Source organism: Desmodus rotundus, chromosome 11 (assembly GCF_022682495.2).
Source record: "Desmodus rotundus isolate HL8 chromosome 11, HLdesRot8A.1, whole genome shotgun sequence".
In the NCBI taxonomy this organism is placed as follows: Eukaryota; Metazoa; Chordata; class Mammalia; order Chiroptera; family Phyllostomidae; genus Desmodus; species Desmodus rotundus.
In genome coordinates this window covers 73,185,008-73,202,513 of record NC_071397.1, presented here as the reverse complement: position 1 = coordinate 73,202,513, position 17,506 = coordinate 73,185,008, and the positions used below count along the sequence as shown (strand labels likewise).

At 35.8% G+C, this 17,506-nt stretch overlaps 1 protein-coding gene across 3 annotated transcripts in view; it reads right to left on the bottom strand.

Annotated features, from left to right (window-relative positions):
* The window catches only part of NKAIN2 (sodium/potassium transporting ATPase interacting 2), an 873,382-nt gene that overhangs the window by 141,391 nt on the left and 714,485 nt on the right, over window positions 1–17,506 (bottom strand). For all 3 annotated transcript variants that reach the window (XM_024552165.3, XM_053914338.1, XM_053914339.1), the window contains one exon: window positions 590–790. In XM_024552165.3, the coding sequence (XP_024407933.2) occupies window positions 590–790 (201 nt within the window). The remainder of the gene's footprint in view (window positions 1–589; window positions 791–17,506) is intronic.

Here is a 17,506-nt window from a genome sequence, read left to right as displayed (position 1 = left end):
ATAAAAAGGAGTTAGGAGAGTTCTTTATCAGTATAATTCTGTGAAAAAGGCGGGCATGATTGGCCTAGAAGTAAAATTTATAGAAGAGTGAATTGTTTTGAAAGAGAAGGAGAGATAAAGGTGATGGGTGACACTTTGGGGGAAACGTCAGAAGAAGAAGATAGTGCAAATGGAGGAGTTTCAGGACTAAAAGTACACCAGAAAGTCACAGTGTGAGGGGGAGAGTGCCCATTGAAACCTTATAAATTTGGGTATTACAGCATGTTAGATGTGAAAACTCTCTGATCTTCCTTTCACAATCTTCGGAAAAGTCTACCAAAAGCCAAATAATCAAAACTTAACTGTTTGGATTTCTTATATAAAATGCTGAAGTTGCCAAAATCTATTTAGTAATTGCTGAAAATAATCAATACACTCAATCCAGGGCAAGACTTAACCTCAAAATCCCTATTAAAATAAAAGTTGCATTAATTAGGAAAAAGCAAACAGCCACATGTTTCCTGAATATTCCATTTGTGTGCACTGAGACTGCGCAGAAATAAAACAATTCCAGAAGCACTACAGAGAGTGGTTGGCTGTGAACACTTACTGCGAGGACAATCTGGAGGGAACTATGAGCCACTTCTATGTACTGGTACTCCAGAAGACACCCTGAGACCGTGATGTAGCGATGGTCTTCTGGGGCCCAGTCTGGGGCAGGTGTCACTGATGTCACCGTACATCCTGGTCCATTCTCCATCCACCAAGATCGGTGCATTGAAATATTAAAAGTCAGGATAAGGTCTGTTTCCTGCAAGAAGGCAATTTATAAGGATGAGAATTACTTTATAAGTGTTAGTTAGCTTATTTGGACTGACTTGTTCTGAGTTTCCTATTTGGAAATTTGATTCCCTCCCTCCTCTTATTGTATTTTATAGGTAGAAAAAAACCATCTAAAGTGAAACTATCAGTTCTACCTGAAAATTATATACACATGGATTCTGCTTATGGAGGTTTACTGATTACAATCGTATAAATATATTTACTTGTATAATTATCAACAAGTTACATCAATTGTAAAACGAAAGAGTCCTTACTTCTTAGGACTTGTAAATATTATAAAGGGTATAATTTGTTTGTCAAGTAAAGTTCATCTTATCTTAAATCTATTTATCTTTCTCTTAGAATATTTACCTTTTCCCCATTTAAAATATTAAAGTGGCACTTCAATTCAGCAAAATTTAACATAATATTGTGGCTAATACTAAAATTTGTAAGATCTTTACTGATTAAAACATAGTGCTACTTTTTTGCTTTCCTCTTCCTATTATTTTAGTAATTTTTTTCAGGGTCTTTTCAATCTTGTCTACTGGTACTATAAATTAGCCATAACATTTCTTAAGAAATATCATTAGCAAACTCTTGTAGGGGGGAGAAAATAAGTCAACAACTCTTTAGCTGAAGCCCAGCATATTCATGTGCAGCTATAAGTGCAATAAAAGACATAGGTTTTCCCCTTAACTGATAATCACATATACAAACATGAAGCTATCGATAGCACATGGACAAATGTTTTCCAAGGAAAAAATGGTGAAAAGAAATCCATAAAATTCATTCTATTAGTTAGCAAGTCATAAGGGAAGATGAATTCTAACAGAGAGGGTCAGTGGTGAGGAAAAGGAATTACCTGAGTCTCAGTGACAGAGCCACAAGATAAGAGATGCCAACCACTCACCCTCCAAAATGAAGTGCTACATTGACTAGGTGGATGTTGCATAGAAAATAAGTGGTGATGGAAGGAGACTTGACTTGGGATGGTGATCACTCAATACAGTGTAAAGATGATGTGTTTTGGAATTGTGCGCCTGAGACCTCTATAATTTCGTTAACCAGTGTCACACCAATAAATTCAATAAAAAGGAGAAGAAAGAAAAATATACCTGAAAGCACATTTTGTGACCTTGAACAGTATACTCACTTACACTGAACATGTGAAAGGGTTGAGCTAAAGTGAACAGTGCATTTGAAGATTAGGAAAGATATTCCTTTGGAGAGAGCTGTGCTATGAGCCTCATCACCTCCATAAGGTGATGGGGGGCAGAGGGGATCATTTCTCTTCCTTTCAAGTCTAAGTAGGAGAGGCTTCAAGGTATCCCTTGGAACCTGGGCGATACAGCAGGCTAGTTTCTGACTCAGGTCTGCTAAGTCTCAAAATAAAGCCTGTGGCTGGAGCAACCTGCTAAGGGATCAATGAAAAAAAAGCTCCTACACCTTTTGGTTACATTAATTGATTTTTGAATGTTGAACCAGTCTTTTATACCTGAGATAAATCCAACTGGGTATGGTTTGTAACTCTTTTTGTACATCGTTGGATTCATTTCCCTAACATTTTGTTGAGGATATTTGCATCTACATTCATATGAAGTATTTATCTGTAGTTTTCTTTTCCTGCAATATCTTTCTCCAGTTTTGCTATGAGGTTAATGTTTGCCTCATAGAATGGGTTAGGAAGTTTTCTATCTAATTCTGTCTCCTGGAAGAGATTACAGAAAATTAATATAATTGATTTCTTAAATGTTTGGTAGAATTCACCAGTGAATCCAGCTGGGCCTGGTGCTTTTGGTTTAGGAAAGTTATTAATTCAATTTCTTTAACAGATATAGTCCTATGCAAATTGTTTCTTCTTGTGTGAGCTTTGGCAGATAGTATCTCTAAAGGAATCTGTCTATTTCTTCCAGATTATCAATTTGTGAGTGTAGAGTTGTTAATTATATTCCTTCATTATCCTTTTAGTGCCCAAGGAGTCTATAGTAATGAAACCTTTTTCATTTCTGATACTAGTAATTTGTGTCTTTTCTAATTTTTTCTTAGCCTGATTAAAGGCTTATCAATTTTATTAATATTTTCAAAGAACTAGCTTTGGATTTATTGATAATTGATTTTCTATTTTCAATTTTGTATTTCCACCTTCATTTTTATTATTTATTTTCTTTTGCTTGCTTTAAAATGCTCTTTTTTTTTTTCTAGTATCTCCAAGTAGAAGGTTGGGTTATTGATTTTAGATCTTTGTTCTTTTTGAGGATATGCACTCAATTCTATAAATGTCCTAAGCACTGCTTTCACTGTATCCTACAAAGAACGGTATGTTGTATTTTTATTTTTCATTTAGTTCAAAAAAATTTTTAGTTGCTCTTGAGATTTCTTTTTTAACCCATGTGTTATTTAGAAATGTGTTGTTTAATCTCCAAGTCTTTAGGGATTTTCCCTTTATCTGTCTGTTAATGATTTCTTTACATATTTTGTGGCATATTTTTCACTGTTTGTAGTATACTTATCACTAATTCTTTTTAAAGAACTGTAAGAAGTCATTCAACATTCATTTCTACATGTTCTAACACTTCAGAATCAATCAATTCTTTTGTTTGTTTACCTGTCCTTTTGCTGGGACCTCTGACCTAGAATCCTACAGGCTTCTGCTTCCATCAAGCTCCATGCAATTGATGCATAAAATTGGCCATGAGACTTCACTTAACATCATTATTTCTCTCTTAGGTTGGAGCCTCAGTTTCCTGATTTGACTAAGATGACTTAACATTCTTCTTAGCTTGACTAAACATGTTTTTTCCTGAGTATAGGCCCCTGACTTCATTTTCCTTAGAACATTTTCCTTAGAAAACTTGCAATTGTAAATTCTTTCTCTGCACCTTGGAGATGCAAATTTCTAAAATGTAGGAATGTCTTTCTCAAGGTCCTAGGAGCCACCCCTTTGAAATGTAATTATGAGTGGACAGAAGCCTACTTTTGAGAAGTGATAATTAACAAACACAGATGGCCTAATCATATTGACTAACACTCTCTCACACCCCAAATGTCTTCTAGTACTTTTCCATTAGCTAACCCAGGTATTAAAAATCCTCCCAAATTTTGCTTCAGTCGAGTGAAGTTTTAATTTCACTCTCCTATTGCAATCGTCTTGAATAAATAAAGTCTTGGATGAAGTTCTTGCTTGTTTAACTTGGAGTTGAGTTCAGTTCTACACTGAAATCTCTTTCCTACTACAGTACTTAAAATAAAACCTGTCTTGCCAATTATAACAAGTGTTCAGTATAATTTTTTTCTTTACAGCTCTCATATCTTTCTCTTAACTTGGTTTGCTTGCTTGCTTCACAGATTGCATACTTCACTGGTTTCTTAAGACTAGGTGAATAATTTTAAGTCTCAAGTGCTTTCATCCTATGTTTATATTAATTGATTGATATTTTACCTGGATATGTGCTCCTTGATTGAATATTATTTCCAACCATAACTGAGTAGACTTTTTTCAATTATCTTCTAGTTTCTTTTAATACAATTAAGAAATATGTTATTTTGTTCCCTGCAATTTTTTGTGTAATCTGTTTTCTTACTTTTGTTTTCTTGTATCATTTTGTTTTAATAGGGATATATTTCAAAAACATCAAAAATTATGCAGCCATTATAACAATATCATTATACCCAGTACTCAGCCTCATTAAATCTTATGCTGTATTTGCTTGCAGTCATTTTTAAATAGAATTTTGTACATATAAATGATATCTTCTCTGTATTCCTAAATATTATTTCCCTCTTCATGGACAATTACTATCATGATTTTGGTATTATTATTCTAATGAATTTTTTTTGTAGTCTTACTAAATGTGTACATATTCATTAATAATATAAAATTCTTTTAGATTTTAAAATGTATATATACTTTACAATTTATTTTGCTCCCATATTATAATTTTGAGAATTATCTATGCAGAAAAATCTTAACTTAAACTGCAGGTTCTGCAATTCTGTGAGATAGTCCCTTGACGATTTTCCTTTTCATGGCATTTGTAGAGCACCTGGGGAGCTTTCCCACCCAGGAGCCCTTTCCTTCCATTGGAGAAATTGTCTTGCATCATATCTTCAATTGTTCCCTCCCTTCTACTGTTATTATAGGAGTTCCTGTAAGTCAGACATTTGATTTCCAGACTTAACCTCTCACTTTATTATCTTTTCTTCCCTGTTGTTTATATTTATATTTCTCTTTACTCTCTTGGAGACTTTCTTTACCAAGTCTTCCCAATCTTACATTAAACTAAATCTTTAATTTTTAATATTTTGAAGCCTCAAGAGTTAATTATTCTTCTCTAATTGTTGCTTTTATACAGCTAATATTTTTGAAATGCTTCTTGGCTATAACTTTTCTTGGTTCTCTGAATTATAATTGTTTTTAAATTTTGTTTCCTACATTGTTTTGGACTTACCAAAGTTATTTTTACTACATAAAAAGTAGATAAATAAATAATGTTAAAAATAATTATCAAGGGTCTACTATGTGCCAAAGGAAATGCTTCTACCCTTATGGGTGGTCATTCTAAGGTGGGGGAAATTGATAACAAATATGTAAGAGTATAAAAATATCTATGTAGTGATTCATATATAAAGAAAAATAAATTTGAGTAAAGGAATAGAATGACAAAAAATTGGGTGGTGGGACAAGTGCGACTTTTACATATAATGGTAAGAAAAGATATGTCTTATTAACTCATATTTGAATGAGTCCAGAATAAAGTGTTAGGAGTGAAGAGAGCCAACAAGGGAAAGAGCATTCCCAGCAGAGGGAACAGAGAGTGGAACGTCCTAAAGGTTTTATGTTTGTTTTTGTCTCTGACCTTATTGTTGGAGCCTTTCCTTAAAAGTCTGGTGATTATTGGTTGTTATTTCATATCAAAAAAGAGAAACCAAAACTTCACTGGCAGTTTTTTTATGTAGTAGTGAGCTGGTCAGCTGGTATCCTTCCCATATGATGACTAGGCAGTGCCTCCTGTATGCTAGACCTGTGGGGATTTGTAGAACTTTGTTCTGGGTCTTCCAATTTACTTACGGGATAGCTACCCAACTGCAGGATCCTTAGGCTAAACTGAGGAGTTGGTGGTCTTGCTACATAGTATACAGATATTTTTTTAAAGTTTGCATTATTTTTAATTTAGTCCTCATGTTATCAGAAACTTAGCCATGCCTGCTTGTACAATAAGAGTCTCTCACCTGTCCAGAGGAGAAGCCTGGGTGTGTAAACTAGAGAGCGAGCCTGGGACAGCCTAAGTGTTCCTTGAACAGATATTCAATCCATTCCCCTTTTCAGTCCTCTAATTCTTCCACTCTTAATCCCGACTTTGCAAGGATTTTACAGGTCAAATCTGTACATTGGAACTATCCTCTACATGTTTAGTTTTTAAGATTTTCTCATGTTACTAAGTCACTTTCCAATCCTCCATCTACTTTTTATCTTTCAAAAACTGTTGAGATCTCTCTTGTCCATTTCCCCCCTCCTTTTCTTGTCTCTTTAATGTGAGTTTATCAGGGTTTTATTTTATTTTATTTTTTAATATCGTTTGGAGGAAATTCAGAATGAGATGTAAGTGCATATCTTCAACCAGCAATCACTAACTCCGTGATTCCTGGCATACTCTTATGTTCTCATTTACAAAAGTCTCTGTGTGTATGTGCATGTTGTGAACCCTGGGGACTAAGGAGGACTCCTGGTGGCTACGTGGGCTCAAATACAAACAAAAAGCAGATCTGAGCAGCCACTTCTGTGTGGGGGTCTCTCACACAACTTCTCTTTACAGAGAAGCCCCTGTGCCTCTAGACTGCCTGCCTCTGTGTTTCTCCACTGCCTGCCTGCGCTGTTTCTGCCATCTGAGCTAGCTTTTGTAAAGAAGGTCCTGGAGTCAACCAATAAGGCTTTACCTATCCAATCAGAGCTGCACAACTTTGACCAATTGGAGTGGCTCTGTTCTAACCAATAAGAGTGGCCCTATTCTGACCAATCAGGGTTCAGGAACGGACACTTCTATCCATACAAGCCAGCTCCCTGCTGGCTCCAAGCGAAGACTACATAGAGTTTCCCTGAGGGACTTCTAGCTAGAGCAGAGCAGAACAAACTCCAACAGGCCGGTGAGGACCAGGGCTGATTGATTGTCTGGGCTGCCTCTTGGCGGGCTGTGTGCAGCACTGGCCACCTTGTAGCACCAGAGAGCTATTCCACAACAGTGATGTCTCACAGCCATGCTGTATCACAATTAATTGAGCGGTTTGCACTGAATAAAGTTTCCTTCTTTATTGTACCCCAAATTGGATTGACACCAATGACCGTTGATTAACAATGGCTGAATTATTTTAAACACAAAATATAAATTCTTTGTTGTAAAATGAAAAATGTGAAGGTCTCTTTGAAGCCCCTTTTTAAATTCAACAGAAATTCCTGAGCATGATATACACCATGCGTAATCGGTAAGTTAATTCCCACAGATTTAAAATTTTGATTTCAAAATAATAAGGACTTTTGAAACAAAGAACTGGTCTCCATAATACAAAATAAGGCAGAAAACCACAAATCAAATCTTATGTAGTCTGGGTGGGTTTATTTTGAAAAACACACAAAATGGGCTCAGAATTCTAAGTTTCAAAACTATTATATCAAGAAAATTTTCATAATTATTTGTTCAGATTCATATAGTGACAAAAAATTATATCAATATATTTATTCATCTCTCTTAGTAAGTCTTTAAAAAGTTCCGATTAAAGGGCCCCGTTCTTGATCATGCCATTTTTCAAAATAACAGGGTTTGATGTGTTGCATAAAAGCTGCTGTTAGTACTGAAATGTGGTTTCTGACAGGGGCTGTATGCATTCAGGTCAGTACAAGAAGCCTAATTGCTCAACACATAATAAGCATTTGACCAAAAAAAAAATAGTTGACAAGTAAATGGGAAAATGATACTAATAACATCTCAGAATTTGAATGGAAAGCTAAAATTTACTTTCATAGGTTATAGCATTTGAGGAAGAGCATACATGCGTGTATCTGTTCTGAGAGTAAGCAGTGGAGGCTATACTGGAGAATTCAGAAGGTGGAGGCTGCGAGTGAGAAGTTTTGAGTTGCAGTTTTAAACATCTGAAATATTTTCTTAGATTTCCTGAAGTATGTTGAAAATTGATACATTCCCATTTCTAGACTGCTTAGTTACTATCTGAAAGGCTAGGAAATGCACTTCAGTGTAAATGGCAATTAGGTTATAGTTATCAGCACAGTTACTAACAAATATTAATTTTTCCTATACTATGTGCAAAGCACTCTACCAAGCCATAATGAAGTAAACAGATATAAAATGCTATCCCTAATATTATAGGACTTATTGTCTCTTTTGGGGGACAAGAAAGAAAGATAACGTGACTATACAAGGAAGCATGAGGTAAGTATGTAAGGGCAAGTGTGGACAGCCTATGCCCAGGTCCTTGGAGAGTGTGATACCTGCGGACTCTGGTGAGTCAGCCTTCTAGAGATGGGGGCTCTAGCTGGGGCCTGAGAGAAGGGCCAGGCTTGGGTAGGCCAACAGTCTGGGGAACAAAATGTTTTAAGTAAAATAGACCAACTAATCAAAATTGTAGAACTAAGTCTACTTATTTATATATATGGACTTGTACATAGGCTTTATTTTATGATATGTAAGTCTGTAGGGAGTAGTATAAAATAGCTTTGGGAAGATAAATTGGGGGCTACATTGGTGAGAGACCTAAATGCCAAATCAAACATCTTGGCTTATTGAAAGATTTTTGATCAGCGACAGGACCTTGGCACTGTTAAACATGAACCAAGGGTAATCACAATAAACCTAATCAAATCTCCTGTAGCACCGGAGTGGACGATGCAGGAAACATAATGAGTCCAGTACAGGTGCTGTACTAAACAATAGTCATTAGGGAGGTGACGACACAATGTTATAAAACCCGAGTGCTTGCCCGTAGTTGCCACAGACAATTCTGCTGAGTTCTGTAATGGTCCAAGGAGGTTAGGACCGGGACCACTGCTTTCAACACTTGCAGAGTAAGAATGGGAATGCATCAGCATTCTTATTACCTTAAAACATACTTCTTGTGGGATAACATTGGAGGGATGCCAAGCAAACACATTTAATGGAAAGAAGCAGTTTTTAACAACAGCAAAAATACTCTGGGGGGATCAAAATATTTTTATTAATAAAACATGTATACTTAGTTATTAGGAATGAGAGAAGTAGTTAGGAAACTCTGATTGAATGATATTCTATAATCAGCCGAGGAGGCAGGAGTTAGGATAGTGGGGAAAGCTTTGTTTGACACCAAAAATCACTATTTTTCAACAAACTCTTATTTACAACCAATATATAATGGGTTAAAGTTTAATATGTTATCATAAAGTATGGTGTTATATCTCATTGCTTATATCTACATGTGGATACCAATTCATAGGAAACCCTGAAAACTGCTTTAAAATCATCATAATTCATGGCTTATTCCTGGATGGTGAACTTAATATTCTAACCCTAAATGTAACTGTTTTTTCCTATTAATACACTCATAGATCTATGGAAATCTGCTTATACATATAAAAACACCAATGCTAAATTTATCCTGGTAACATATGAATCAGTGAAAGCAAATAATATTGTTCAAGATGCTAGAGAGAATGAGCTGAGAAAATGTGGTTTTAAAAAGATAAGCAAAGTTACAAATTCACTTTAATAGGTTGGATGGATGTTGTATATATAGGAACGTAGCCCAGAACATAGGGAAGTACATATCTACCAGCTCTACAATTCAAAGATGTGATTCATCCTACCACATGACAAACTTACAAGAAGTAGGTGGAGTCTAAAATGTACACTTGTGCCCCTACTTTCTTCTAGAATATCCAGCTGTGGGTAACTGAGATTTGGCCGATTATGGATCATAAATTCAATGTGATGCCATTGCTAATGCTAGTTTCCGTTATTAGTTATTCAAGAAAAGATTTAAGAAAATATTTCTCTGACCATGGAAAACATTACAACCATAGCTCTAAAAACAGATGAGAAAAGTCTGCTGGTATACAGATTTCTAACAGCTAGATTCTTTAAAACAAAGTGTGTTTCTTCCCATCAGGCAGAGAGATTCACTAAAAATTTAGTAAAAAATATTTAAAATTCACTGAAAATATGTTTTCTTTGTTTCTAGCTTGAAAGTAGGTTTTTCTTGTCTGTGTTCCAGAGAAGTTCAGTATTTCATTCTTCTGTGGTAAGTCTTATCCTGAGTGCCTTCTTAGTTGAGATCAGTGTTTTATATTATTGCACATTTGGTCTGCACTCTCTGCACCCTGAACATTGTTGCTAAAGTCTCATTTTTATGAAATTCCCCTCAATACCTCCTATAAGCATCTTTTATATGTCTCTGCATTATAATTAGTACTTTGGGCTATTCCTTCTAAGAAGTTTTTCCTGATTAATCATCACAATGTTATACCATATATGCACATCCACACACACATATATACATATACATATATGTATACATATATACATACATATATGATATCGCCACACACACACATAATGGCAACATTATATTATCTTGGTCAATTGTTCTCTTATGGGTAAAGGAATATGTTAAGTGTCAGTGTAGTCACTGTTTCTGCTCAAGAAATGAATAATAACTCTCAGCTGGAGAAGAAAGTCTGCATCTGGAATATAAAAAAAAATTTGTTTTAAGATGATACTTGCAATGTTCTAAAAGAGAAAAAAAGAGAAGAAAGGAGGGAGGCAGGGAGGATAAATGAGAAGAAGGAAAGGGAAAAAAAGGAATTTAATAAAGAAGCCTGCATGCAATGTTAAAGTTAATTGAACCTTCAGGCTCAAAAAACTTTTTTTTTTTTAACTTCTAATGAAAGGACCCATCATCTATGAGTGGGCTCAAAGTTTGGCAAAATGAGTCTTTTCTCCTTTATTTCAAACCCTTAGAAGCAGATGTTAGAGGCAGAATTTTCTCAGCTGGTTACAATAATGAAAGATCAACTCCTCACTGACTTTATAGTTGTCAATGTACTGAAACCTCTTCAGGCAGCTTTTCCTGCTGTTTTCTCACCTTCCGTGTGGTCCCTCCCTGCAGGTATCTTTCCCATTTTGCGAGTGTTCCTTTCCTGCCTAAGAGCTTTCAAAAGTGATCTGCATTCACTGTGGGGGCTTAGAGAGGCATAGAACACATTAGCTCTTTCAAGAGATGTTGCTTCCATTTTATTACTCACTGAAAGACCACCATTTTATTTGTGTTAAAGCACATTAATGTGGAGTTTTAATTGGCATGGAGGCACAAAGGTATAGATGATATTGAAGGCTTGGAGACATTGAAGGAACAATGAAATGTCCTCAGTAGTTTCCCACCATTACTACCAGTCATTATCCCACCTACATATGCAACCCACCACTGGTATTTCCCCAGAGTCAGAAATTCTGATTTTGATTGCATCTGTGCTTGTCTCCAAGGATTTTAACTTGTCAACAGAATTGAATTGGGAGCCCAATTTCATTTGGATCCATAGTTCAGAATATATATTGGTTTGTTACCAGAGATACTAATAAAGTTTTATGTTCTTTCTTTCTTCATTCATTCTCTGGAAGAGAACAATCTATTGAAAAATGACCAAAAAAAAAAAAGGTAGCAAGACAGAGATTAGTCAAGCGTTAATGTTACTGATGGACTTCATGGTCATTTTTCAGTTATTGAGAATGGCCATAGCTGAAGATAAAACAAAATACTAATTAACAGAAAATTTCCCTGTAAAATCTCTATAAATCTTTAATTTTGAAGATCGGTGTAACTCTTGGTGCATATGAGTTTTGCAACTTATTGACAAATTTGCAGCAATATGTACTTCAAAAAAGAAAGGAAATAAAATTTATGTATTCATTACCTAATAAATGCTACTGCAACATTTAGAAGTAGGGATTACTAGGCTTATTTAACAGAAGAAAAAGTGAGGCTGAGTGTGAATATATCTGCAGCAAGCTGTCTTTATTAAGGATGAAACTAGGTTTCAATTTTTTTTTTCTGATTTCATGCTTTCCTACTGGACCTTGTTGCCTTTTAAGGAAATTATCTTGGCCACCTAATCAATCATTGCCAAAATATCATATTCAGTTTGGAGAATGTATTAAAATTTTTAAAAATGGTGGACACATAATTCATACAGTGTATTTCAAAAATTTCCAGATGCTGTTCAGAAACCTACTCGCATTTTACAACCTGACATGTCCTCTTAGATGGTTTGCCACATCTAACTCAAAACTCATTGTACCCTGAATTTACAGTGGAATTACATTGGGCATGCATTTGGATGAAGAAGCTTTCACAAATATTTTAGTTGTATTTTATTTATGTGAGAGGATTTTATTTTTAAGTGGTAAGATTTGTCTCTTGTCTTCTTATATCCTGGCAAGTACAAAGACCAATACTGCTTAGAATTTTTGGAGACAAATATAAAATAAATCTCTCAGTCTAAATACAACACCTTTAAGTATATGTACCTGTTTCATTTGGGTCGTATCCTAAGAGCACTTTCTAGCTTTGGTAACATACAAGGCCAAGAGGCTACTGGTCGAAAAGTCACTGTCTAGGAGAAAATATTAAGAAACAGAAAAATAGTCATCATCATTTTTGTATTGATGAACACTTAGCTCCTTAGTGTCCTTTAGGAAGAAAGAACATTCTGCCCAGAAGTAGAAGCGAAGGCAGAAGTATAAGTTGAGGCCACAAGCATGGAAAAGAAATAATTTAATCATATTGTGGCAATGATAGAAAGACGGAGGTGGAGTGGGGTGGTGGGCAAGACAGCAGTTCGTTCTAGAGATGACATTGATGTTGCAGCAGCGTCAGCCATAACCTAGTACTTCTTACTTAAAAGACACGCTTCCTTCCAGCTCTTTTTTTCCTTAGAAAAGCATCATTATTTATCAAAATATTCCTTTTTTTACTGATTATTTTCTTTTTAAGAGTATGAGACATGAGAAGTCTTGTGAAAAGGAATAGCTTAATAATTCCCCATCCAAGGGGGTTGTTCATAGCCATAAGCCAAGGAGCCACTGAATTTATACCATAGATGTTGGCACATCCAATATGAATTGGAAATCACATAGAGAAAAATATAGTGGTGTGATTTTAAGGTATAGGTAGAATTTGTTAAGCTACTTCAATAAAGGAATAATAAAGTAACCAGCTATTTTTTTGCAGCGAACACAGGAATTCTGTGACGTGTAATTTTCTCACACACCTAAGGGATCTTACAGTCTTCTCTCAGAATGTTTTAGTGCTTGACGGACCCTGTTCGAACTACATCCTGACTCTGTGTCCAGGGTGGTCGTGGGATCTAAAATCCATGCCACAGGAGGAACCTTGAGAGAATTTGGGTGGACATGTCTGGAAAAGAAAGGAATCAGAAGGATCCTCATAATTGCCTTCAAATATTTAAAGAAATACAAAAATTCAGAAGGAGCAGACTAATTATCTATAGTTAACTCCAGAGATGCAGGCAAAGATTCAAGCTCATGAATTTATCTGGAAGTTATGGCAAACCAAACGATTACAAGTGCTCTCAAAGGGAATGGGAGGTATTCTGAATGATGAATTCCCGTAGCTAGTCATATCCAAGCAAAGGTTGGATGGTCATTTAAGAGTGAAGGCTATATTCAAAACTTGTACAATTACTTTCCTCAAAATGATTCTATGATTATAGGAATAGAGAGAGATTAAATATTATATGTTAGGATTTCTGTTGCCTAGGTTTATTCAGTGCCACTTAAATACATAGGGTAATGTAAACTTCTGAGGATATCACTCTCTGTAGTTCAGATAAAATAACTTAGAACAATACACTATAATTTAAAGTCTACAAATGGCTAGTTTATGCCCAAATGTTAATAACCTGCTTCCATTGACAACTACTAATTTTAGCTATTAGCTACTGCACTATGCTGTATTTGACAATGATTATATATAAATTCTCAGCATCAGAGCACTTAGAGAATCTCTTTAGGAGTATCAGAATCACTTAAACACTTTTGTGTAAAGGGGCAATTTTAATACATTTTCACCAATCACTGATTATTCACAGCTAGAGCCAAGGGAACAACTTGAATTTACACCATGAATCTGAAAAGTTCCTACAAAAATTCAAGCATTTTAAGAATTTAATCTTGTTAGAATATTAAAAAGGTCACTTACTTTTACAGAGTATGGCTACATGATTTTGAGTAACTTTTACCAGTTATGCACTGATTAGTGATGAGAATACATTTGAAAAATGAATTCTTAGGCAATTTCATCCTTGTGGGAACATCACAGAGTCACTTACACAAACCTCGAAAGCATAGCCTGCTACACACGTAGGCCACATGGTACAGCCCACGGCTCCCAGGCTACAAGCCTGTGCAGCATGTTACTGCACAAAACAACACAAGATTAAATCAAGCACAAGGGGCATGGTAAACACGAGATGTATGAGGATGCTGCCAGCATAATGCACATTATGTTTTACAGAAGATGTTTTTATAAGTAGAAAAGTACACTCTAAAATAAAGATAAAAAGTGTAGCATAGAAAATACGGAAACCTGTAACGTAGTCATTTATTGTCATCATGAGGCACAATGTACTTCACTGTCCATGCTATACTTTTGTATGGCAGGTAATGCAGTCACACCAGCATCAACATAAACACGTGATACATTTTGCTATGATATTACGACAGCTATGATGTCACTAGGTGATAGGAAATTTTCATCTCTATTATAATCTTAGGGGACCACTGTTGTATATCTGGCCATTCGTTGACCAAAATACAGATATGTGGCACCTGACTGTACTTTAAAATATTTAGTCACAAAAGAACTGAAAGTAATTGTATATCCTAAGACTAACTATACTCAAACCTGACATGTCCAACTCCTTCTATTCTAAAATGCATTCATTAATTTTCCCTGGTGCTACATCATCACTTAGCATGGAATGAAGCTTTAGTTTTTATTAACTGTGTAATTGGATTTCTCCCTAGTTGAGTCTGTGTTAATCCTTCTACATAAAGAGAGATGTATGTGCCAGGGATCACTGAGAATAAGAAAAGAGTAAAAATATTTCCTGTTTAGGAAAATTTTGAAAGAGCTCATGTAATTTATTGCAACCAGTTTTTCTGGTCTAAAGTATCCAGATAAATTATAAAATATATCTGCTCTGTTTACCAGTGGAAACTAAGATAGTAGGGCTGGTGGGAAAAGTAAAACACTGTGAAAGAGAAGACTTGAGTTTGTGAGCACGGGTATCATTCTCTATATTGCTTTTTCATTCTGTAACACAGAAGAGATAATGACCATCCCTTTCCAGGTAATTGAGTACCAGAGAAGTATAATGGGAATTGTTACCTTGAATGAGGATGAATTTGGTTTTAGTGGTAAAGCTCTATAGGATACTGACATAAAGAGATTTCTGACAATTTGTAATAATTAACCATTTTCATCTGAAGAATCCTACCTTTAACTGAAGATTAGCACATAAGAACCTTTTCATATCACTGGCAAAAGGCAGTCTTGACATGCTTTCACAGTATTCATGCCCAGACCCCAAGCCTGGCTACCCCACTGTGTCACTTTGTCCACAGTACTTCCTCCCACTCCTTATTCTAAACTCTACCACCTAAGTGTAGACAGCCTACATTTGCCTGTGTATGTTTCCAAACACAATACCGGCTTATCCACCCTGCTCTAAACTTTCTTCTCTCCACTCTAACCTAACACTTCAGACTCTGTCTGGCTATGTGACACCCTCCTATGCTAGCAGTATGCCTGCCTGTAACTTCCTGTCAGCATGGTTTGAATTCAGATCCTGGGCCTTGCTTCTGTACCTGACTGCTTTCCAAGGCAAACGGCACATCAGCATAGAACCTAGAGTCTAAATATACTCACTAGCTAATCATTGGCATCTGTATCCCTTGAATATGACAAGAGTCTAGCATAGCTTTTAAATTGACATTTATTGAGTCAATAGGTTCTATGTACTTATAATGAATGTTGTGGTCACATGAGGTATATCTCTTTATTGCTTTGTTTAACTCCTTTTTTGACTAAAACACATTTCTGGAAAGCACATATTTTTTTTTCAATATCTTAATGTTGAAAAAGGTTTTAATGTTTATCAGATTTAAACTATAAACAAACAGGCTAAAGGAATGAATAAGAAACTTGTGTTCAATTAGATAAATGATCACAGTAGGTATTGCTTTGCTTCTCTTAAGCTCCAGGGACCTTATTTTCTCCACAAAGTAAACAGAAAACGATATATTTCCTGTGCATATGGGTAAATTATTCCTTCCCATGGGCCAAAATAAGTAAGAAAAAAAAATCATGATACACTGGCTTTTTGGGGGCATAATTTGAGATAGGAAATAGGATTGAGTATGAATTTTGGGGCTAGTCTGAGAGAAATCATTTCAGAGCCTTCTAGGGGCAAAAGATAAACTGTATATCAGTGTCTGAGGAAAACACCTGAAATTTCAACAGTTTTAGAGGCAAAAGTCCTTAAAAGCGGGAGGACTGTTCTAGTTGACGTCTGATCCCCTCCCCCCTGCATATTTCTGGGGCTTGCTTCTTAGACTCAATACATTAAGAGGGGAAATAAGTACTTACTTCCCACTCTTTAGGTTTTCAGAGATGAAAAATAATTCATATTTCATTTCTCCTCAGGAAACAGGATGGGAGAAATGTGTCTCCTATGTCACTTTTCTTCCTCTCAGCCCCACCACCTCTGTGAAGGGTGACTTATTTGGTGGACAAGTTGGGCAAAGGGAGTGAGCATGCTCCGCTCAGTCAGACCTCTCTTATTTGGAGACAGCTCATCTGCAGGATGCAAACAGTCTTTACACTCCATGGGGTGAACTCAGAGGCACATGCTGTATCTTCTTTGTAGTGATATCCACATGACTATTTTATGACTATATGTTCACACGGACATTGTATAAAGATATATTCACATTTTTATGGTTACCCTTTATACATATTTGCAGCTCAACGGAATGTATGGCTGGAAGCTGAACGACATTGGAGAATGGGGCATGGAACAGGAAGCCCAAGGAGAGTACTGGAGAGAAGTCGGGGACACTCGGAGGACCCTGCATCCCAGAGTCCACTTGTGAGGAACACTGAATTGTGACAAAAATCTCCACACACAGCTAATGGATAATGAATATAGACTTTATATAGACAACGATCAACAGAGCCAGTTAGGCTCTGTCTGTTGCCTAGGGTGAATATAATACATTCAGATAAAATTAGCTGCATATCATTAAAATATTCATCCCTAAGTAATTTCAGGTATTCTAAATATGCCTCAATTTCAAACCTGAAATGGGAACCTGAAAGGGCCTACTTCATGAAAATTAACCAAGATTATTTTTCTTCAAGATGATGAAGGTCATTGCTGTGAAGGATGTAATATAAATACACCATGATTCAGCCTTCAAAGACTGCACGATCTGATAACCTGTCAAACAACATATGTAATTCCATCATAAGGTCGTATGGTAAAATATGGCTATAAACTTAAGAAAGATAAAGAAATACTTTTGAAATAAAAGTCACATCTGGTTGAGTTATCATGAAAGGTTTAATAGTGGAGTGGATATTT